Source organism: Salvelinus sp. IW2-2015, linkage group LG11, assembly GCF_002910315.2.
Source record: "Salvelinus sp. IW2-2015 linkage group LG11, ASM291031v2, whole genome shotgun sequence".
Classification (NCBI taxonomy): domain Eukaryota; kingdom Metazoa; phylum Chordata; class Actinopteri; order Salmoniformes; family Salmonidae; genus Salvelinus; species Salvelinus sp. IW2-2015.
In genome coordinates this window covers 17,236,105-17,260,858 of record NC_036851.1, presented here as the reverse complement: position 1 = coordinate 17,260,858, position 24,754 = coordinate 17,236,105, and the positions used below count along the sequence as shown (strand labels likewise).

General features: G+C 43.2%; 1 protein-coding gene across 2 annotated transcripts in view; it reads left to right on the top strand.

The window, feature by feature from the left end:
* LOC111969929 (protein kinase C delta type-like) overlaps window positions 1–24,332 on the top strand; it is a 43,801-nt gene extending 19,469 nt beyond the window's left edge. Inside the window, exons 2-17 of one of the 2 annotated variants that reach the window (XM_023996326.3) lie at window positions 11,093–11,225; window positions 11,405–11,674; window positions 15,378–15,543; window positions 16,462–16,493; window positions 16,679–16,764; window positions 17,528–17,657; window positions 17,812–17,912; window positions 18,030–18,144; window positions 18,780–18,904; window positions 19,214–19,387; window positions 19,522–19,613; window positions 21,186–21,248; window positions 21,394–21,532; window positions 21,699–21,887; window positions 23,791–23,919; window positions 24,077–24,332. In XM_023996326.3, the coding sequence (XP_023852094.1) occupies window positions 11,117–11,225; window positions 11,405–11,674; window positions 15,378–15,543; window positions 16,462–16,493; window positions 16,679–16,764; window positions 17,528–17,657; window positions 17,812–17,912; window positions 18,030–18,144; window positions 18,780–18,904; window positions 19,214–19,387; window positions 19,522–19,613; window positions 21,186–21,248; window positions 21,394–21,532; window positions 21,699–21,887; window positions 23,791–23,919; window positions 24,077–24,235 (2,079 nt within the window). In that variant the 5' untranslated portion in view covers window positions 11,093–11,116 and the 3' untranslated portion in view covers window positions 24,236–24,332. Of the gene's footprint in view, window positions 1–11,092; window positions 11,226–11,404; window positions 11,675–15,374; window positions 15,544–16,461; window positions 16,494–16,678; window positions 16,765–17,527; window positions 17,658–17,811; window positions 17,913–18,029; window positions 18,145–18,779; window positions 18,905–19,213; window positions 19,388–19,521; window positions 19,614–21,185; window positions 21,249–21,393; window positions 21,533–21,698; window positions 21,888–23,790; window positions 23,920–24,076 lie in introns of both variants that reach the window. The other variant, XM_023996325.3, reaches the window with a different exon arrangement.
* The last annotated feature ends 422 nt before the right edge of the window (window positions 24,333–24,754 follow it).

Sequence of the window (24,754 nt, the reverse complement as noted above, 5' to 3'; positions counted from 1 at the left end):
AAAGTTGGAACCACTGCTTTAGATAAATGAGTATTAGAACAAATCTTTAAGCTAATATATATTTACAGTGTGTGTATGGCATACATTCTACTTTTCCATACAGCTCAATGGTAAAAGGGCCTGTTTCCACAACAATAATATCTTAGACTACATACCATAACCTTTTGAATGTAGTCTAGAGATAGACAGATGAGACAATACCTACAGTATTAATCCAAAGCCCTAAATTGTCATAAATCATCATCACTCAAGTGTTCATTATCCTCCAAAACCTCAGTGGTGATAAACAGTGGGCTATTGCATGCTTCATTTCAGTAATGGGCAGAGCAGAATTTTTTTCCCTCATTTCAGAAAAGTAAGGGAATTGCGCTCAGAAAGTTGTTGACAATTTTGTCACGGTTACCCTCATTGGCTGATGTGCAATAAACAGAGACACTCCCATGAACACCTGATGCTCCCGATACTCAACTAGTCGAAAAGGCCAGTTTTATTGCTTCTTTAATCAGGACAACAGTTTTCAGCTGTGCTAACATACTTGGAAAAGGGTTTTCTAATGATCAATTAGCCTTTTAAAATGATAAACTTGGATTAGCTAACACAACATGCCATTGGAACACAGGAGTGATGGTTGCTGATAATGGGCCTCGGTACGTCTATGTAGATATTCCATTAAAAATCAGCGGTTTCCAGCTACAATAGTCATTAACAACATTGACAATGTCTGCACTGTATTTCTGATAAATTTGATGTTATTTTAATGGACAATTTTTTTWGCTTTTCTTTCAAAAACAAGGACATTTCTAAGTGACCCTAAACTTTTGAACGGTAGTGTATATACTAAAATGCACAAACACAACTGATCAAAGAATTAGCAGATAACAGACATCAGACACTCATTTTACAAGTCAAATAATACCAGGGCATATCAAATCATAGGTACATACACATGGCATGCACCCCACCCCACATAGCGGCAACCATATCCACTCACCACTCCCTCTCTCACCACATAGCCGTACCTCCATCCCCCCTCCACCCCATTTTTGTTACACACAAATCACCATTGAACCATAGTGTGGACCTCATCGACAGCCAATCCAATGAGACGCTCGTGGAACAATGACGTTTGAAGTAGGCCTCACCCTTTCTCTGAGCCAATTAAAGTTTTCGGAGTCCAGAAGACAATCGTGTATTCACCCTTGGCAAATTTCTTACCCTCCTTCTCACTTTGACCTGTGTATGTGCCGGCTATTCCTTCAGAATACAAACCTGATCCTTGATTATTGTGAAACTACTATTACCATCGATTTATCCACTTTCAATAAATCACAGACTGTTGGCCACACTTGATACACTACACTTTTACCATAGCCTGTAGGTAAACTCACCAAAATGTCTCTTTTCTTTGAGAGTGTTCAAGCAGAAGAGGGAGGGTCCAAGAAATGTAACAGCCAATCAAAATCTTGCATCTGGGAGCCAGTGGACCATTCAATACAGAATTCAGAATTCAATACAATACAGAATTCTCCAAACAACAATGTGATTTTTGAGGTATGGCAAAATCAGACTACCCCCTCCCTACCTAATTTATGCTTGCTCTATTGCTCTAGTTGTGTGTAAGGACGTAGGGTTATCTTGCACAAGCAGCTGCCATATAGTTTAACCATATTAACACAAAGAGATGACGTATTAACAGACATAGAGTAGTAAATTACACTGACGCCCTTTTTTTCCAAAGTCAAAATGGCAATTTCAGTCCTCACAATGAGCAATAACTTCAGTAGAAAACATTCTTCTTTGAGTTGACACACAGTAGCTATTATCTAATCCAGGCTGACGTAGGTTCAGGTTCATTATTGCGTGGAGGCTGTTTGCTTAACTGTAATTGCTAGGGCTGGGCCTGGCCCTGCTCAATAGACCCACCCTGTCCTCTGGTTGGAGACGTTTCTTCCCCCCCATCTCTCCTCGCTCTCACATCTCAGGTTCCAGTCACTCTGGCCATCTAGGTCTAAGTAGAACTTTGTCAACAGCACAGAGCCTTTTACCGTTCAGAGGACACAGTCTTCGCTGCTCAGTCTTGGAGTCAGAGTGACAAAATGCTGTTTGAACTGAATTGAGCTTGGCATGGAATAGCCTGGGTTCTAATCTCATAATCCTGGTGCTCGAGGAATCCCACTGCCTGGAAAATGGTTTGTGTAAGATTCATTCTTAACATTGTGCACCAGCTGTGTTTGTCATATTTCCCTGTTGAGTGCACATTTGGTTGTGATGGGGCCTGTGCACATACTCTACACACTCATTGTGAACCCAGACAGATTGACAGATCCATATTCTGTTGTTGAACAGAGAATTCACATCAAGGCACTTTGATTAATGGACCAACACAGACCCTGAGCCAGCCCAGCAGCAGACGGTGTACAGTATGAGAGAGAGCGTGTTTGATAGAGCGATAGAAAAGAAGATGAGACTGACTGTTTATTCGTCTACAGTAAACAGACCATCAGGTCAGCTGTTTGGTTCCACCCATTTGTCCTAAAACAGCCTGCTGTATGTGTGGTCAGAGAGGATTCCCACAAATCTTAGTATGGCATCCACAGGGCATCTCAATATCACATCATTTCTGGGTAACAATGAATTACTTTGCTGTTTTAAATTATTTCATAGCAAAATGCAATTTCTCTAAGCAAGAATTTTGCTCGGACAGTCTGGGAGTGGTCTGAGAGAGGGGCCTAATTGGAGGAGCCTAATGGGAGGGATGTGTAACCTTAACTAGATGTTATTGGCAGAGAGCAGGGCTAACTCTCTTTTATTAAATTATACGTCCAAAAACCTCACCTAGCCAAACAAGCTGATATTTCAGCCGGTGTCTTCAAACAGCTCWTACACTAAAATGGCATTATCATAATTTTCACAATTTCACAGTATTTTTCCAATCTCATATTGTGGGCATATATAAAACACAGAAAACTCCACATTTTCACTGACCTGCCCCTTTAAAGCAGGTCTTTCTGCCCACCTAGTCCCACCTTTCACCTGTATCTATATAATAAGAGCAGAAAACTAGGTCTTTGATTTAGGGTGTTTTTAAAGAAGCTCTACCTCTGACAGTATTCTATACAGTAACATTATATAAGGCTTTATTGCCAAAAGCACRTCCTGGTATCTGTGGGAAATCTCTTCTTCAGTTCTGTCATCATCAGAACATATTGGTCAATTCCAAATGTTCACTTTAAAAGTATTCCTAACTAAATCCATTGATGGGAAAAGTTAAACAAACCATTCAACTCTATGCACAAGGAGTACCTTTAACAATTTCCACAGAACATTTTACAAAAACACATGAACTCAAAGAACAGTGCAGATGTAAAATTTGGTAACAGAATGACGGTAAAATCTCCCTCAGTTGTGACCACGTTTTCCAAAAAAACWGTTAAATTCTGCAGAAAGAATGGGGTGTCAGCTATGATATAACCCCTTGAGTTTGAAAAAAATMTTGGGTTGTTGAACTACCTATTACTACTTGGTATTACTACGTGTAAGTGAAGTCGATTAACACACGGTAACAGAATGATGGTAACAGAATTAGGTCATGGGTCCCTGATCTGTACAATACAGAAATGCGTAATTATGAATGTCATTCTCTTCATAGTGACGTATCCTTATCGGTACACAAAAGGTAGAAACACGTAATATCCTCCCTTGCATATTTGGGTATTATTCTACACACTGGCTATTATTCTAATGAGCTCAGCACCCCCCAAAAAAAACATTTAGAAATGTGGATGGTCCGGACCGGACCAAATCTGTACCAATCAAAGATGTCTATGTTTCACAAGTTTGGACATCACAGTACAGTAGAGTAAATTATACTGTACTGTCCAAACTTGTGTAACAGATGTCTGATTGGTTCATATATATATATATGTTATATATATATATATATATATATATATAGGCCTATTTTGACCTGATTTTTAACCCTGAAAATTATTTTTCTAAATGAAATTAAAATATCCATGTGACATTGGTACATACAAGGATATACCATGACATTTCAAATAATTCATTTAATAAAACGTACAACTTTTCAATGTCTTTTTTATGATGTGTGTGTTTGATGCCGCCATAAAAAGACCAGTAGCCTTCACATGTGTAGCTTGTTGTTTTTGTTGGCCAGTCAAAGTGGCAAAGAGAGGCTCAATGTGTAGCAYGTGGAGTGAGAGTTCACTAATGCAATATAACATTTAGCAAAATGAGAAGGAGTAGTCTACAACGAGCAACCAACCGATAGGCTGTTTTTTTATCGGAATGGGGTTGGGGAGAATGTGCAGCATGTGGCCTCAAGCTACTCTTTGCTGTAGCAGAGTTGCCTTGGTGTCTCTCTCTCTCTCCCTCCCTCAGTCTGCTCTCCCCGTATAACRTCCGCAGCTGCAGCAATAGACTGCCAGCCTCTCCCTCACGCAGCAGTGCTCAGGTTAAAAACGTACAGTACCAGTCAAAAGCTTGGACAAACCTACTCATTCAAGGGTTTTTCTTTATTTTTACTATTTTCTACATTGTAGAATAATAGTGAAGACATSAACATTATGAAATAACACATATTGGAATCATGTAGTAAGCAAAAAAGTGTTAAACAAATCAAAATATATTTGAGATTCTTCAAAGTAGTCGCCCTTTGCCTTGTTGACAGCTTTGTTAACAGAATGACACATTTTAGTTACTGTGAACTTTCATTATCCTCCCTCCTCATGAAGGATGACATTTTGAAAATTATCTTAKAGATWTGTGGGGTTTTGGTAACCGAAAGACAAGACACTAMGAAATATTTCTTCAATTTAKAGAAGGCAAAGGATTTCTGCTAAACTAAATATAAATGTTGGTAMTTGGCAGGGTTCTTCAACATTATTTCTGCTAAACTAAATATAAATGTTGGTAGTTGGCAGGTTCTTCAACATTATTGTGCTTTGATGTATTTCTAATACTTTTAAAATYCTTTTTCTGCAAGATGTTTCCTAAAACCTCTTTTCCATTTGTGTGACCAGAAATCTAAGGTTAGTCCTAATTTTTAGGATGGAAAATGGTTGAAACATTTTACATATGCCTTCATTTCCAAAAAAGATAGACCCTTAGCTTTCATTTGAAACCAAATATGATGTACTCCTATAAACTTTACYTTAGAGCTCACTGTGGCTTTTTACATGGAAATTCCCTCAGCTGTTCACCTTTATAAACCTAGTCATCTGTATTCTCCTGGAACTCCTTATTGGCCGGAACCTCCTCCACTCTTAAATATGTTTTTATTTATTTAACTAGGCAAGTCTGTTAAGAACAAATTCTTATTTTCAAATACAGCCTAGGAACAGGGGCAGAARGACAGATTTTTACCTTGTCAGCTCGGGGATTCAATCTTGCAACCTTTCGGTCACTAGTCCAACGCTCTAACCACTAGGCTACTTGCCGTCCCAAATATGGCATCCACAGTAGAGGGAAACGGKGCCACTGTCAGCCCCACAGACATTGTAATTGTTATTGGGTTTTCTTTGTTTTCAGTAACTTTTTTTGATATTGTAATATCACAAATGGACGTGGCAGTTTCACCATTTAAYGATTCCAGCTTTAAAGGGAATGTTCACCCTTTTTCAACATCAAATTCATTATCTCCAGCCACCGTCCCAACATCAACATGTAAAAGTTGCAGGTGTCTGTGCTTTTGTAGTCTAAAAGATGAAAGATAAGTGTTTCAGTGGACATCAGCCGGAGACATTGATAACATCTGGTGTGCATCATGTGACTTTAACCAACTATGAGCAGGCAAAGATTACTAATCCATGTATGTAGGTAGCAGCCAGGAGTCAACAGCTACTGAAACACTGCATGATGGAAACGCACTGTCATTGTCATTGTCCCTGTCCCATACTGTAGATAGCAGTTCAGCTAATAATTATGATGATTTATGATGATTGAGCCAAACAGAAGCTCCCAGTCTAAACCTGCCAGTCCTGCTTGGGCGAGCCCTGTGCTTAGTGCTGAGGCCACTGCCTCCCTCTCTAATGACATCTCTCTTGAATGCCAACCTTTCTACGAATGTATACCGGTCTGTGTTGTTCCACTGAATATTCCTTCCCTCAAGATATATACACTGAGTGTACAAAACATTGGGAACACGTTCCTAATATTGAGTTGCACCCACTTTTGCCCTAAGAACAGCCTCAATTTGTCGGGGCATGGACTGTAAAAGGTGTCAAGCTTTCCACAGGGATGCTGGCCCATGTTGACTCCAATGCTTCCCAAGGTTGAGTCAAGTTGGCTTGATGTCATATGGGTGGTGGACCATTCTTGATACACACAGGAAACTGTTGAGTGTGAAAAACCCAGCAGCGTTGCAGTTCTTGATACAGTCAAACCGGTGCACCTGGCACCTTCTACCATACCCCGTTTAAATGCACTTACAACTTTTGTCTTGCCCATTCACCCGCTGAATAGCACACATACACAATCCATATCTGAATTGTCTCAATGATTAAAAATCCTTCCTTAACCTGTCTCCTCCCCTTCATCCATACTGATTTGAAGTGGATTTAAGTGACATTAATAAGGGATCATCACTTTCACCTGGGTTGACCTAGTCAGTCTGTCATGGAAAGAGCAGGTGTTCTTAATGTTTTGTACACTCAGTGTATATWTACACGTACTGTACCTAAATGCGATATTTTAGTTTTATATTTATGGTTACTCTGGCCCTATAATTTCAGCACAACAGCTAAATAGTTACTTGAGTGCCTAATCTAAATAGCACAGTTGAGACCCTCTGGCTCCAAGTCATATTCCCTAAAGAAAACACACACACAGAGAAACCTATTCTACCCACGGCCTCTTCAAGTGGACGTCTCTGTGACTCCACTCTCGAGAGGTCTGAAGACTGTATATGTCGGTAATGTTTGATTTTCACTCCTGTCCACTAGCCTGCCTTCCAGTATGCTGCCCACCTCCGCTGTTTCCCTCCGTCTCTCTTTCCCCTCTCCTGTTTTTTTTGCACACTCCCTCCCTGGCTGCTTGTGCACATTTTTTCCAGTCTCTCTGGGGAGACAACAGCTCTCTCTTTTACAACTTTTACAACATTGTGTGCATATGGCTGCCAGTRTACAAGAGAGCGCAAATGTATTTACTATGTCTATGGTATATATCAATGTTATGCAATGTACTGTAGCTGTTTCAGACCGCTGGCATCCAGTTTTTAGTTGCTTTTTGGGCTTATTTCCAAGTCGACTCAAGTCTACTTCCGGAAGCAGGGATTCCCAATTTCCCATGCAACCATATCTTTTGTGTTTATCTACATGGGTAGTGCGTGGGCGGAGGAAGACAGTGGGAGAGTTTCACTCKCAACTGTTTCAGCCCTCTTGACCTCAGGCCATTAGGCTTGGGTGATATACTGTATACCGGGGTATTTCAAAATACCGACGGTATGATTTTCAATACGTGCTGCGTCACTGCTTATAAGTTAAGTATAACTATAAGAAATCTAAGATGTGTCAAATAAATTATATCCAGCTCAGGGCTCCAGCTATGCATTTGGTTTGCTAACTTGCTAGATGTCAAGCTTCTTGGTTACAGCAGATACATTCAATCCCCTCCTGGATCAAGATCCCTGTTGCCTATCATGTTTTGTGTGCACATTTGGTAATACTGTATACCCTGGTATGGTACAGAAACGGTATGAAAATCGGGATATCACCCAATATCACTAACTACTATCCCGCAATGGGATCAGATTCACAGTTCACTTTAAGTCCCGGAGAGGGAAATGAGTAAGAACAATACTACAGATTCTCAGAATMAGTTAACCTAATGAAACCAGAACCAGTTCTGACTTCAGACATGTACAATACCAGTAACTGAGCTGAATGCTCCTCAATGCCACAAGGTGTTCCAGTCTACATGACTAACCCAGATAATGACTGACATGCAATAATGTGAAAATGAGCATGAACACAAAGCAGTGTCTGAATGATTTATCTCTTTACACACAAGGACACTTGTACCACTACATTGGCAGTACATACTGTATGCTGTGATGCAGAGAAGTTAAAGGGTAAGACCATATCATATCCTTAGCTAGTACCACACTGTACCAACACTATAGAGCTTTGTTAAGAACAGCCATAGGACTTCTGAGTGGCTTGAGTCACGAGATGTCACATRAGTTGGGTTACAGAGTAGTACTTCACTGAAATCACAGTTTGTTAATCCACATGAGTATTGCCACAAAGACTGAAAAGAGGAAAGTGGGGTAGTTACAACACAAASCTCACAAGAAATGGCTGTGTGGAAATTCTTGAAGGAATTCTGTAGGATTTCATGGCTGCTTGGGGAATTATGATGTAGGCTAATGCTGCCTCTTTGGCATGCTAACTCTGTGACGAACTGTAGCTCCGCTGTTCAAATGTTTTGGCCTAAAAAAGCTATTCTGATGTAAGAAGGTAGTTCACCATTCACTCACTTACCATTAGCCTTAGTGATGGGGGGGAAATGGATACAGCTGCATATTATTTTTGACGATGTATCGAATAGTTTTGACGATCTCGCAATATTTTTGCGCTAGTTGCCTGCACCCTCTTATCTTTTTAAATAGTGGGAGAATCTACACTTTCAGCAGTTTTCTCATGGATCTCTCTTGTCCCTCTGCAGCAGACATGATGAGCAATATATTTGGGTAATGTAAAGCATGAGCTGGACACACAGAGAAAAATGAATTTAGTTTAGAGGTGCTGACTAACAGTGAATAAACTGTAAACTATAAAAAATAAAGAGTCGCATACTCATATATGGAGTACCAGTCAAAAGTTTGGGCACACCTACTCGTTCAAGGGTTTTTCTTTAGTTTTACTATTTTCTACATTGTAGAATAATAGTGAAGACATCGTCTATGAAATAACACATATGGAATCATGTAGTAACCAAAAAGAGTGTTCAACAAATCAAAATATTTTCTTCAAAGTAGCCACCCTTTCCCTTGATGACAGCTTTGCACACTCTTGGCGTTCTCTCAACCAGCTTCACAAGGAATGATTTTCCAACAGTCTTGAAGGAGTTCCCACATATGCTGAGCACTTGTTGGCTGCTTTTCCTTCACTCTGCGGTCTATCTCATCCCAAACCATCTCAACTGGGTTGAGGTCGGGTGATTGTGGAGGCCTGGTCATCTGATACAGAGCACTCCATCACTCTCCTTCTTGGTCAAATAGCCCTTACACAGCCTGGAGGTATGTTGGGTCATTGTCCTTTTGAAAAACAAATGATAAGCGCAAACCAGATGGGATGGCGTATCGCTGCAGAATGCTGTGGTAGCCATGCCGGTTAAGTGTGCCTTGAATAAAATCACTGACAGTGTCACCAGCAAAGCACCCCCATTCCATCACATCTCCTCCTCCATGCTTCACAGTGGGAAACACACATGCGGCAATCATCCGTTCACCTATTCTGTGTCTCACAAAGACACAGCGTTTGTAACCAAAAATCTCAAATTTCGACTCATCAGACTGAAGGACAGATTTTCACCGGTCTAATGTCCATTGCTCGTGTTTGTTGGCCCAAGCAATTCTCTTCTTRTTATTGGTGTCCTTTTTAGTAGTGGTTTCTTTGCAACAATTRGACCATGAAGGCCTGATTTCACACAGTCTGTTGGAAAAGCATTCCAGGTGAAGCTGGTTGRGAGAATGCCAAGAGTGTCCAAAGCTGTCATCAAGGCAAAGGGTGGCTGGCTACTTTGAAGAATCTAAAATAAAAAATATTTTGATTTGTTTAACCCTTTTTTTTGTTTACTACATGATTCCATATGTGTTATCGTAGTTTTCATGTCTTCACTATTATTCTACAATGTAGAAAATAGTACAAATAAAGAAAAAGCCMTGAATGAGTAGGTGTGTCCTAACCGTTGACTGGTACTGTATATAGAGTGTGCAACTCTCTTTATTTTTATAGAGCAATTTATTTGGAACATTGAAATCGCAATACAAAGACAATCGTGCAAATTGCAATACATATTGTATCGGCACCTATCGTGATAGTATTATATTGTGAGGTCCCTGGCAATTCCCAGCCCTAATTAGACCTGTTGGGTTATGAAAGACATTGATTCCCCGACATGTAGGAACAAAAGGTGTCCTAACCCGGGAAACTACATGGCATTCTTAAAAAGCAACTGAAGATTTAGGCTGTCACCTTTCAAATTGTTGGTAGCAGTAAGCTGAGGAGTGAGCAGTCTTACTGGACTTACCAGTTCACATTTATCCAGCCAACGTCATGTATCCTTTGACAGTATGTGCAGCCTTCATGAAAAAATGTGGTTTGTTTAGCTTTGAAGCTGTACGGGAAACATTGTCAGGCCTTTTGTGGTATGTAGGATTGTGGAGTTCACAATCAACATGCTGGCCACAGTCTTTTGTGTTGCTGTGCTGTGTATCCAGTCAGCTGTCTCACAGCCTTGTCTCCTCTTTCCTCTATGCCCCTGGTCTCCGCTTTGGTAGAGGTTTTAGTCACTATATCGTCAAAACCGACCTCATCCTTTCTGGGTTTCGATAGGGAAGGTTTTTACAGGTGTAGGGATTTGGTTGGCCTCATGACCCAGGAAAGGACCCCTAGGACTACATCTCAATGGCGTGTCTTAAGTCAGCCAAAAAAAACTATTGGCGGAGGGAAAGGAAATGCCGGCGCACCAAATTTAGAGCACTCTCCCTCTCTGTGACTTAATGTGGCGTGTGTTTCTGATCCCTTTGATTTTCTGTCTGATTGTCTCTTCTTCTCCCGCTGTCTTATATTGCTCTCTCTCTAACTCTCTCACACAGTCCCTGGGACAGGAGAGGAATTTCTTCTTCTTCTGAGTCTTTCACCCCTCTGATGTCGCAATGTAGYGTTTTATTTTAGCATGGTACGTGACAGCTGGTAGCTTCCACTTCCTCTGTATTTCCTGTCTCTTTGGTGGCCCACAGCTGTGCCTACAGCTAGGCTACTTCGTGTTTTTAGGATATGAGTGTTTGTTTGTGCTGTGCGACCTTATGTCTTTCATAATTGTAACCCTGACTGTGTCTGTTTTACAGGAGGCTGCTGGCTGAGTGGTCACCATGGAACCCTTCCTGCGCATCGCCTTTAATGCGTTTGATGTGGGGGTCCTGCCCCCCCTGACTAACGCTCCCTTCTGTGCCATTAAGATGAAGGAGTCCCTCAGCACTGGTCAGTAGCACTACCCATAGGGTACTACCAAACTGTATATACACACACCTCTCCCTCTCACCTTTTTCTCTATCTCCCTCCCTTTCACATGTACACAACCACACTTTATGACATGCACATGTGTAATCTGAATGTAGTAGTGTAACTCATCTCTCTCCCTCTCTCCTCTCGCTCTCCAGAGCGGGGGAAGACCCTGGTCCAGAGGAAACCCACTATGTACCCAGCCTGGAAGTCCTGTTTCGACGCCCACATCTATGAGGGCCGTGTCCTGCAGGTGATTCTGATGAAGACCACAGAGGAACCATTGGCCGAGGCCACGGTGGGCGTGTCCGTGCTGGCCGAGCGCTGTAAGAAGGGCAATGGCTGTGCTGAATTCTGGGTAGACCTGCAGCCTTCTGGGAAGGTTCAAATGGCCATCCAGTTCTTTACGCAGGACACAGACACAGCAGGTAGTAGCCCAAACATACATGCTCTCAATCTGGCACTTACTGTATYTCTCTGTCTCTCTCTGTACTCTCCAGCACTCATAAACACTGGTTAGACAGTAAACAGTGGCCTCTAGTGGTATATGGATAATCGTGCTGGAGGGGATGGCCGCCGTTTTACGGGCTCCTGACCAATAGTTAAACATTTTTATTATTATAATTATTTAGATTTTTTTTRGACACCCTTTTTTCTCCCACATTTTCGATCTTGTCTCATTGCTGCAACTTCCCAACAGGCTCGGGAGGCGAAGGTCGAGTTATGCGTCCTCCGAAACATGACCCACCAAGCCGCGCTTCTTATAACACCCGTCTTGCTTAACACGGAAGCCAGCCACACCAATGTGTGGGAGGAAATAGTCTTTCAACTGACGACCATGGTCAGCCTGCAGGCGCCCGGCTCGCCACAGGGAGTCGCTAGAGCGCGGTGAGCCAAGTAAACCCCCCCCAGCCAGGCCTTCCCCTAACCCGGACAACGCTGGGCCAACTGTGCGTCGCKCTATGGGACTCCCAATCACCGTCTGTAGTGACGCCTCTAGCACTGCAATACAGTGCCTTAGACCACTGCGCCACTCGGGAGGCCTCAGATAGTCATACTCAAAGCTGCTCCTGATCAAATGTGCTATTTTGTGTGTTTTTCTTTTGTGCTGCTCCTAACATGTTTCATCCATCATTTCATATGATTGAAAAGAGCTTCTGGACATCAAAACAGAGATCAATAACCTGATTTGGTTGAGGACTTCTATTTCAACGAATCAGAGGCAAAGGACATAATGCTCATCCCAGAACGGGCCCAAATCCCCGTCACTCGGAGGCGCTATAGAGGTTGACGTGCCGGATATCTAACGAGACTGCGATGGCGAGTGGATAAGTCGCCATTACCCTCCGTTCTATTGGCAAACGTGCAATCATTGGAAAAGAACTGGATGAGCTCCGTTCGAGACGATCCTATCAACGTGATCAGAGAAACTGTTGGTGCGCAATCTCTAATATTAAGGAAGTTTRGAGGTTCTGCTCGCCTGAGTTAGAATACCTCATGATAAGCTGTAGACCACACTATTTACCAAGAGAGTTTTCTTTTTTTATAGTTGTCTATTTACCACCACAAACCGATGATGGCACTAAGACTGCACACAACGAGCTGTATAAYYCCATAAGCAAACAAGAAAATGCTCACCCTGGACCCACTCCAATTCGCATACCGCCTCAACAGATCCACAGATGACGCAATCTCTATTGCACTCCACACTGCKCTTTACCAACCTGGACAAAAGGAACACTTAGAATGCGGTTSATTGACTACAGCTCAGCATTCATCACCATAGTGCCCTCCAATCACTAAAATAAGGATCCTGGGATTAAACACCTCCCTCTGCAATTGGATATTGGACTTTCTGATGGGACGCCCCCAGGTGGTGAGGGTAGGCAACAGCCGGTAGGCTTGACTGGCTACATCACCGCAAGGCTCTACAGAGGGTAGTGCATATACCTCAGTACATCACTGGGGCCGAGCTCTCTGCCATCCAGGATCTCTATACCAGGTGGTGTCAGAGGAAGGCCCTACAAATTGTCAAAGACTCCAGCCACCCAACTTTGTCTGTTCTCTCTGCGACCGCACGGCAAGTAGTCCTGGGGCGCCAAGTCTCTGACCAAAAGGCTCCTGAACAGCTTCTACCCCAAAGCCAATAAACTGCTGAACACTTAATCTGCTTTTCACCCCCTACCTACATATTACCTCAATCACTCACCCAACTCCCTCAAACTCTAGTACACTGACTCTATAGGTACTCCTTACATATAGCCTGTATATAGCCTCGTTATTGTTATTTTATTATGTTAATATTTTATTTTTATCTATTTGTTAATTTTCTTACATTGCAACTGCATTGTTGGAAAAGACTAAGCATTTCATGGTAAAGTCTGTATGTGAGAAATATATTTGATTTGATTTAGAGAAATATGCTGCTGCACAAGTCTGCRAGGCCAGCTCGTCACATTGAGCTCAGCCTAGCCCAGAAGCACTGCAGGCCCTGAAAGGGGGAGTGTGTGTATCTACAGCTGGCATATGACCCAGGCATAGGGGGAGGCTGTATGTGGGAGTGTCCCAGTCAGGCTGAAACTGCTCTGGCTTGGCCCGGGCTAGGCTGGAGCAGCATCCATACACCCCTCTCTCTGCAGGTTTCCTGAAATGCAGCCCAGACTGTGGTATATTTAGGCCTGTGTGTCTGAGTAGCCCTCTCTGCCTGTCTCTGTCACCACCCTGTATCCAGAGTTGGCAGGCAGGAGCAACTCCTCTCTAAACATACACACCAGTCAATGGAATGAGATGTTTTTTTTTCTTCTCTATCTATTCATCTTCCCGTCTGTCTGTGTCCTCCCTCACTCTCTTTTGTGTCTTCTCACAGTCCTCATATCAGTTTTTATTTTCTTTGTTTACCTCTCTCACGCCGCTCTCATTTTCTTTTCTTTTCATGACCTTTGACCCAGGCCCCTTGGCTTCCGCCAGCTGCAGCCACATTTCCCAGAAGGTCGTCACGGTTTACTCTGAAAGTCAAACAAGTGTGACCTCAGTCTTTAGATCTCTTTTCCTTAATCTATCCCAATTTGATGGTTCATGTTTTATAAATGGTATTTCTATAGCAAATAGATCATCTCTAACTCTGAGACTCAATTTATGCACGTTTAGAATATAACAATGTAGATACAAGGTGCATGATTTTTTGCAATTCCATGTATTTATTTTTTTACCAAGGTGCCATTTGTAGCAACAACACTGTAACAACGTTTCCATCACCAGTTTTCCACCATTTCATGCAGATGATTTACCTGACACATGAAAAAAGTCACGACCGGGCTGATGGAAATGCCAACAGACAATTTGTTTGTTCGACATGGTGGGATCTTTTTGTCTCTATAAAATGTATTATGCGAGAAATGGTGATTGGAAACACCTTTTATGTGCAAATATTGAAATATAAACCATCATATTGAAGTAAACTTGGAGTCATGCGATGATATATTGTGTGGTCTTCCCACTATGACTCGGGAAACCATACAGTTTATTAGGCTACAGATGAAATAAGTTATGAAGAACTTCACAGGGTGGTGAAAGTGCAAGGTGATGAGCTTGATGCTCCTTTACAATAAATATCGAGGGTCTTATTCTGGTGATATGATTATCGATGCTTGGCTGCCGTTTGACAAATACAAATAATATCACTGTTAACCATAATAATCTCATAATGTAGGTAGCCTACCCGCTGCAAGATGATGAATAAAAGTGCACGTGTCAAAACCATTGTAGCCACCTTCGCTATATAACGCAACAGTTGTTGTGACAAAACCATCAGTAGAGTTGAAAATGCGATGGAAACCCATTTAACTTTCTATTTTTCATTTGGTACATGGGAATTTAACAGAAAAAGTTATTTTTATGTGTACTACATCAACACGGACAGCCTTTTATACGCAAAAAGTAATTTTGATGGAAAAACATTCTGTTAAAAAATGTGCATATTGTTTTATGCAGATTTGTTTATATTTGCWTGAAAATCTGTCGCAAATTGGATGGAATCCTAGCTACTGTAACAKAATGTCTCAATATCATCCACAATGGTATGATTGAGTACATAGAATCATTAACTTTAACATTTTCATGTGTCCCCAGCAGCGTTTAAATCGACAGTGAAGACACGTGAAGGGGAGGACGTGCCGATGACACTGAACCGAAGGAAAGCCATTAAACAGCCCAAGGTGCACTTCATCAAGAACCATGAATTCACCGCCACCTTCTTCGGACAGCCCACCTTCTGCTCTGTCTGCAGGGAGTTTGTCTGGTGAGAGACGGAGAAAACCTATCCTAACACCACCATGACCAAATCAAATTGGTCACATACACATGGTTAGCAGATGCTAATGTGAGTGTAGCGAAACGCTTGCGCTTCTAGTTCTGACAGTGCAGTAATATCTAACAAGTAATCTAACAATTCTACAACAACTACCTAATACACACAAATCTAAGTAAAGGGATGGAATAAGAATATGTACATATAAATATATGGATGAGCGATGACRGAGCAGCATAGGCAAGATGGTGTAGAATACCATCCATACTGACCTCCACACTGACCATGGAAAAAGAGCATAACTTTCTCACACGTCATTACTGCATCAAACAGTGGGCTTTCAACCTGGTTTACTTGTGTAGTTGTTTGTTTTACARGCAAACGGTATTATGCCTTGGCCTAGCAGTAAACCAGAGTACAGAGAGAGTTGACTGATTACCCCAAAACCAGCCCACATGGGGTCTCTAAGTAGACRGATTAGCAGCCCTAATTGTTCCCTGACTGGAGTAGCCAGGCCAATAATAACAATAAGACTGGCTGGCACGACCTGTAATGTGAGCTCTGTAAGTCACTGTCTTGGGAAAACKCACAGGGTGTTCCAACAAGGTCAGCGGCTCAGCACAATCCCCAGGGCAGGGCTGTCCCCTTCCTACCAGAGAAGAAAACTGTTATTGGTTCCTAATGGCGACAGGTTGAGGAATGACCAATGTCCCTTTTGGCCTTAGAAGTGTGTGCGGACGGTGTTTGTGCAAAAGATGAATGAATGTCTCTCCTCTCTTTTATCCTGTTAAGCTACTGCTGTTTGTCACCATCAATACTTTTCATGAGATTTTCTCACCTTCTGGGAAAAGTGCACAAAGATTAGAAATGTATTGTATGACTCTTGCACCCTGTTTTCTTTTCAAACAGGGGACTCAACAAGCAAGGCTACAAGTGCCGACGTGAGTGTCTCTCTYACCACTTGCTGTTTAGATTTTTCCACTATATGGACATTGTTTTGTAGCTTGGAGGCATCCTAAACGTTCGCTGTGCAATCATTCACTCCCAAAAACATACACATTTCTCATCAATAGGTGAATGTCTTAACTATGAGCTTGCCCTAATGTGGCTTTATCTCTGTCCTCAGAATGCAACGCGGCTATCCACAAGAAATGCATCGACAAAATCATTGGGAGATGCACCGGAACAGCAGAGAACAGTAGAGACACTGTGGTAAGCATTATGACCACCTATCAGAATACATTSCAAATAGTAGTTGGTGTTTGAAGATCAGTTTTCAACCGAGCAATTCCCTTGATCAATATGTTTACTTGGATTGTCATTTCCCACGACAATTCCTCTGATTGCATCGCGGTCATGCAGCTGTGAGGGAACTGTGTCACGTTTCTCTGCATCCCTTTAACGGCAAGACGAGACCCATTCAGGGAGGTCAACGGCTATCAGAGGCCAGGCAAATAAATGGGCTCGTGTTTAAAACTGAACAGTGGTGCTCCYTTCCAGTTGTAATTTAGCTAGCACAGGACCAAAGTAGCCAGTATAGTGCCAGTGGATTCAGCATAAGACCGTTGTTACCAGTAGTGGAGCACTTTTAACTAGTGTTGCAGTGTTGCMTATGAAGTATACAGCCAGGGAGATTGTAAGGCTGCTAGTATCTGCAGCAGTAGGATCAGCTCTTCAGCACCTGATGCAGCTAGGATAGATCTGCCTTCTCTTCAGGGGTTAGTGGTCAGAGTCCCCTGTCTGCAGCCTGTATGGGAGCTCCCCTGGGTGTGTAGGTGGAATTATAGGCCAGTCAGTGCTGTGAGGGTGGAGTCAGTCCACCAGTTAAGGGTGTAGGTGAGTGCCCCCTGCTCCCTTTGGGGAACCATGAGGAGTTTCAGAAGGGCTGTGAGGCCCCACAGACTCCCAGGTCTTTGGGCAGTGCTCATTGGTACTATGGACTGTCTCTTTGATGACGGGAGCTCTGTGTCTACAGTTCCAGAAGGAGCGCTTTAAGATCGACATGCCGCATCGCTTCAAGAGCCACAACTACTTGAGCCCTACCTTCTGTGACCACTGTGGCAGTATGCTGTGGGGAATGGTCAAGCAGGGCATCAAGTGTGAAGGTGGGTGTGATGCCCCKTCTCMCTCATTCCCTCTCCCTCTGTCTCTTGCCATCTATCTTCAATATATGCAATCTGTTAGCTCTGGCCCTCTATCTCTTTCCCTCTCCATCTTTTCACAACCAGTGTCTTACTCTTCTCTCCTTTCTCCTGTCAGATTGTTCCATGAACATCCATCACAAGTGTCAGAAGAAAGTGGGCAATCTCTGTGGAATCAACCAGAAACTTCTGTCTGAGGCCCTCAACCAAGTTAGCCAGGTGTGAAAGGCAGGGATATGCACTTTGTCTTACCCACATTCACACACATMAATGTGTTTTCTAGAATCATTAATGCACATTCATAAACCTATTGTAATGGCATTTTTACRTCCTCAGAAATCTATAAGTAGGTCTGAGTCCAACAAATCCGAGTCAACGGACATTGGAATCTACCAGGACTTACCAGGACCAATCTACCAGGACYACAAAAGCCCAGTAGCGGACCCTAGTGGTGAGTAGCTGTCACTGTTGCAGCTGAGAGCACGGTATTCTGCCTTATAAACTGGGTGGTTCGAGCCATGAATGCTGATTGGCTGACAGCTGTGGTATATCAGACCGTATACAACAGGTATGACAACATGTATTTTTATTGCTCTACTTACATTGGTAACCAGTTTATAATAGCAATAAGGCACCTCGGGGGTTTGTGGTATTTGGCCAATATACCACGGCTAAGGGCTGTATCCAGGCACTCCATGTTGTGTCTGCGAAAGAATAGCACTTAGACGTGGAATTTTGGCCATATACCACACCCACTCCTCATGCCTTATTGCTTAAGTATCCCAGGTATATGACAAAACATGTATTTTTACTGTTTTAATTACGTTGGTAACAAGTTTATAATAGCAATAAGGCTCCTCGGGGGTTTGTGATATATGGCCAATATACCACGGCTAAGGGCTGTATCCTGAACAGCCCTTAGCCGTGGTATATTGGCCATATACAACACCCCCTCAAGCCTTATTGCTTAAGTAAACCACACTTTTTGTTTTTCTTATCCATATTTTGTTGTTGTTGTGTCTTTACARGTGTAAATGTATCTATTGATATTATGCCCCTCTTTGTGTGTGTGTGTGTGTTCAACAGAAGCCAATGAGAAGCTGTGGGAGGGTGGTAAGGTCCCTGCCCCCACCAGCATCACCCCCACGATCCACCTCACCATCGACGACTTTGTGTTCCACAAGGTGCTGGGCAAGGGCAGCTTTGGCAAGGTAATGTAGGCCCCAGGCCAACCACTCTGCTACATTTACCCTCACACCACTGACACCCATGCACACACACTCAATGTCCTTCCCACAAGTGTCACATGCTAATACTGCTTTATCTAAAAGGTTCCAAGGCACTCTTCAACTGCTGCAAACTGACCTACTTTAGGTGTTTAGTTAGTATATGTTATTATCTATTGTCGGAGTGACAATAGCATCTCAGTGGCCTGCTCTGGTCTCATAGTTGTTCAACATGTGTTTTCTCTCTGGGAGTATGCAGCCTAACAGCATCACCTTTCCCGTATGGCGCTCCAGGTCCTGCTGACAGAGCTGAAGGGGCGAGGGGAATACTTTGCTGTGAAGGCCCTGAAGAAAGATGTGGTTCTGATGGATGATGATGTGGAGTGTACCATGGTGGAGAAGAGAGTCCTGGCCCTGGCCTGGGACAACCKCTTCCTCGCACACCTCTACTCCACCTTCCAGACCAGGGTGAGACCCCTCTCCATTAGCTTTATCTTTCATTATGTGAACAATTTTCCCTCAGACTGATTTGTGTCACTATACTTATCTGTGTAGACGGTAGTTTAAATGATAGGATTATGTGCGTGTGTGTGTTTTCCCAGGAACACCTGTTTTTCGTGATGGAGTACCTGAATGGAGGGGATCTGATGTTCCACATACAAGATAAGGGTCGCTTTGATCTCCACAGAGCCACGTGAGTGACAGTGTTATGTAGGTTCTATCTCACCATCCAGCAGCCACTAAGTAGTTATGTGTCGTGTCTTTGGCTATGCCGGATTAAGTGATATGACATGCTATTCTATAAAATCGTTTCTCCGTAATTAATATTARCTGATTGAGCTAATCATGTAAATGTAATTAACTAGAGAGTCGGGGCACCACGAAATAATATTTATAGAGCTGTTTTCTTCCGAATAAACTCTTAAAGACCTAGTCATATTTTACATCAATAGCAGTCAATATTAATCGTCACCTTAATTCAGTCTCACCCTGGCTAACAAGTTGAATCAGCAATACAAAATTGGGTTTAATTATTTATTTACTAAATACCTAACTAATCACACAGAATTACATATACACAGAATGAATCATACCTTGATTACAAATTACGTCATAAAGGAAAACGTCCCTTGCGGACGGAACAGATATGACAGCTGGTTACACAAAAGAAAAGGGGGCTGTGTTTGAGTGAAAGAGCGGGAAGACTTGAGGAACAAAGGGAGACGCCATGCTATCGTAAATACAGTATCTTATGCATTCTAAATTACCGCCCATTTGGAAAAGGAAAATGCAATAAATATTTACTCTGAGCTGCACTTCGGTAGGTTGGTGGTAGATGGAAGGCTGTGTTGCCCAACCGAGTCCTTTGTCCTTTGAAGAATGTCTCTGCTGGTAAATTGGATACGTTGTAGTAACGTCGTTGTGTGGTAGACAGGATTCTCTGTCTGTTCTTTCCTAGCCAACGTTTGCAGCTGCTGTTGCTAACTCAATGGCTAGGAGGTATCACTTCTGTAGTGAATAAGAGTTCAAAGTTCATACCATTCGCAACCAAAGCTCACGCTGAGGTTGGCTTAGTTCTGTAGTTGACATGTTAGTCCTTTTAACGCAGAGGCTGCAGACCTCATGTACTTGGAACAGGAGGTTATATTTTTGTCAAGGCTTTATATAGTGGAGCGAGAAGGGTGTGTTTGAAAAGTTTTATAACCCCTCTCTTCATAGGGGCGGGCCACTGATTGAGCAGACCCCTAACTTTATGAAAACCCAAATCTCTCATTTGGAAGCTAAAATTACATTTCATCTTCACCAATAATTTTATATTCAAACACTTAAATTGAACAACAATTCCATGTGAATCTGATAACTACAATGTGCAGACTTTCCACTGTAGAGTTGATGTCCTCCTATTATTGATGAGAATGTCTCAGATGACAACCGAACTGACATCATATTCATTAAGTACCACCGCATATGTTCAATTGGTCGGATTACCAGAATATAGTTCATTTCCCCCCACCTTCTGATGTTCCCAGAATCTCTATGTTAACCAAAGGATTTTCAAATGTCACATCAGTAGGGTAGAGAGAGGAAAAAGGGGGGAAGAGGTATTTATGACAGTCATAAACCTACCCCCAGGCCAACMTCATGACAWYTGTTACTTTAAAACTCATCCAAGAGGGTTTGATAGCAGGTTAAGGGCAGACTGTAGGCCTTTCATAATGTTTATGCACACAGAAGTAAGTTGGCCTCTACCATTGTTCTCCCCTAGGTTCTACTCAGCAGAGATTGTAATTGGACTGCAGTTCCTCCATTCCAAAGGAATTATTTACAGGTGAGCTCCATGAACTGCGATGYCCTGATATTGCCGTGTACATGATTCACCCCTGTATTAGTGCTTAATAGATGGACTTAATTCCCTTTTATCAGGGAGCTGATTGAACCCCTCTCCCCCCTGCCCTAACCCTTCCCTGCTACAGGGACCTGAAGCTGGACAATGTGATGCTGGACAGGGACGGCCACATTAAGATTGCTGACTTTGGGATGTGCAAGGAGAACATGTTTGGAGAAAATCGGGCCACCACTTTCTGTGGGACGCCAGACTACATCGCACCAGAGGTTTGTGTGACTGTCTGTGTCTATGCGGGATAGGGTTTTGTAGGATTCTGTTTAAAGCAATTTACTCTCTGTCCTGTATTTGTTAGCCTGTGTTTTGATCCTGACTGTAGTTAACTCTTAACATAGTTGACTCTTGACATGTGTCTCTCTGTCTGTCCATCCTCAGATCCTGCTGGGACAGAAGTACACCTTCTCCGTGGACTGGTGGTCGTTTGGGGTGCTGGTGTATGAGATGCTGATTGGCCAGTCGCCATTCCAGGGTGATGACGAGGAAGAGCTGTTTGAGTCCATCAGGATGGACGTGCCTCACTACCCTGGCTGGCTCACCAAGGAGGCCAAGGACCTGCTGGAGAGGGTGAAGCTGCTGCTCATTCTCTTCTCTCACTGACCCCTGACCTCCTTTTCACAATGTTGTATGTCTGTGACAGTAGGTGGCAGATGGGGCTCCACTAGTAAACAATGTAATCTTGCAATCTCCCCTGTCTTTCATCCACACTGGGGAACTAGAGATCTTTCATCCACACTAACCATGCACACACAGACATTCACACGTAAACTCAGCAAAAAATGAAATGTGCCTTTTTCAGGACCCTGTCTTTCTACATAATTCGTAAAATCCAATTAACTTCACAGATCTTCCTGTTAAAGGGTTTAAACACTGTTTTCCCATGCTTGTTCAATGAATCATAAACAATTAATGAACATGCACCTGTGGAACGGTCGTTAAGACACTAACAGCTTACAGACGGTAGGCAATTAAGGTCACAGTTATGAAAACTTAGGACACTAAAGAGGCCTTTCTACTGACTCTGAAAAACACAAAAAGAAAGATGCCAGGGTCCCTGCTCATCTGCGTGAACGTGCCTTAGGCATGCTGCAAGGAGGCATGAGGACTGCAGTGTGGCCAGGGCAATAAATTGCAATGTCCGTACTGTGAGACGCCTAAGACAGCGCTACAGGGAGACAGGACGGACAGCTGATCGTCTTCACAGTGGCAAACCATGTGTAACAACAGCTGCACAGGATCGGTACATCCGAACATCACACCTGCGGGACAGGTACAGGATGGCAACACAACTGCCCGAGTTACACCAGGAACACAATCCCTCCATCAGTGCTCAGACTGTCCGCAATAGGCTGAGAGAGGCTGGACTGCGGGCTTGTAAGCTGTGTAAGGCAGGTCCTCACCAGACATCACCGGCAACAACTTCGCCTATGGGCACAAACCCACCGTCGCTGGACCAGACAGGACTGGCAAAAAGTGCTCTTCACTAACGTGTCGCGGTTTTGTCTCACCAGGGGTGATGATCGGATTTGCGTTTATCGTCGGAGAATGAGCGTTACACCGAGGCCTTTACTCTGGAGCGGGATCGATTTGGAGGTGGAGGGTCTGGGGCGGTGTGTCCAGCATCATCGGACTGAGCATGTTTGATTGCACACAATCTCAACGCTGTGCGTTACAGGGAAGACATCCTCCTCCCTCATGTGGTACCCTTCCTGCAGGCTCATCCTGGCATGACCCTCCAGCATGACAATGCCACCAGCCATACTGCTCATTCTGTGCGTGATTTCCTGCAAGACAGGAATGTCAGTGTTCTGCCATGGCCAGCGAAGAGCCCGGATCTCAATCCCATTGAGCACGTCTTGGACCTGTTGGATCGGAGAGTGAGGGCTGGGCCATTCCCCCCAGAAATGTCCGGAACTTGCAGGTGCCTTGGTAGACGAGTGGGTAACTTCTCACAGCAAGAACTGGCAAATCTGGTGCAGTCAGAGGAGGAGATGCACTGCAGTACTTAATGCAGCTGGTGGCAACACCAGATACTGACTGTTACTTTTGATTTTGACCCCCCCCCCTTTGTTCAGGGACACATTATTCAATTTCTGTTAGTCACATGTCTGTGGAACTTGTTCAGTTATCTCAGCTGTTGAATCTTGTTATGTTCATACAAATATTTACACATGTTAAGTTTGCTGAAAATAAACCCAGTTGACAGTGAGAGGACGTTTCTTTTTTTGCTGAGTTTAGTCACACCTAGACATACAGAGAATGTCAGGCATTGGAATGTCACAACGTTGCCCGTGAATAAAAGTTTTTTTCCCCCCATAAATATGCAAGCAATGTTGCAATTACAGTATAACCCTCTCGACCCCTCCCACCTACACACTCACAAGCTCAAGTTCTGCACACACACACACCTTACATCTCAGATGGGATGCKTGTTTCTAAGCTCTTGTGCGTCTCTGTGCTCGATCCCCAGCTGTTTGAACGAGACCCTATTAACAGACTAGGGGTGGTGGGGAACATCCAAGCACACTCCTTCTTCAAGACCCTCAATTGGCCTGCCCTGGAGAAGAGAGAGCTGGAACCCCCCTTCAAACCTAAAGTGGTACGATCTGGTTCTCTGGCTTTGATGTGGATAGTGAAACTCACACACGGATGCTTTTGATTTGTTTACGCCATTGTGAATTACTTATTTGGAGTTGTGGTGTGAATGTTTCTATTGGTCACTTGTTGAACTGACAACCCTTCTCTGCTGAGCACAGAAAGCGCCCAATGACTGCAGCAACTTTGACCGGGAGTTCCTGCGTGAGAAGCCCCGCCTCTCCCACGCGGACAAGAACCTGATTGACTCTATGGACCAGGCGGCCTTTGCGGGCTTCTCTTTCATCAACCCCAAGATGGAATGCATTATGGTCAATTGAAGGCACAACATGATTCCTCCATCTCTCCATTATAAACATATAAACACACAAGGAAGGAAGGAAGGAAGGAGAGACCAGTGTAGCATGTATCACTGTGGTGGGTCCAATCAATAGTGGTGTCTTTCTTTTCCTTGTGATCAAATCTTGAATCAATATGAATCAGTCCATGTACTGTACTTTATCCCCCAACAACACTTGCACACCCCATAGCTCAGACTGTTGTTTAATATTTTGCATGCTGGGAAGTCAGGGATCAAATGTGGTTCTTATCACACCCCTGTGTGCCCTACCTACTGTCTGTCACTCTTTCCTGATCATTCACGTAATATTTTGTGTGTGTGCGTGTCAGCACTCGCTGTGCGTAAATGCATAAATGAATGTGTCTTTGTGAGTGACAGCATGTATGTCTAGTATTTCCCCCTAGCTGTAGCAGTTACTCTGATTTGGAGTCACTTGCTGGTGGCAGTTATGAATTGTCTATAATGGGGAAAAAAGTTTGTACTTTTTCAGGTACAAAAT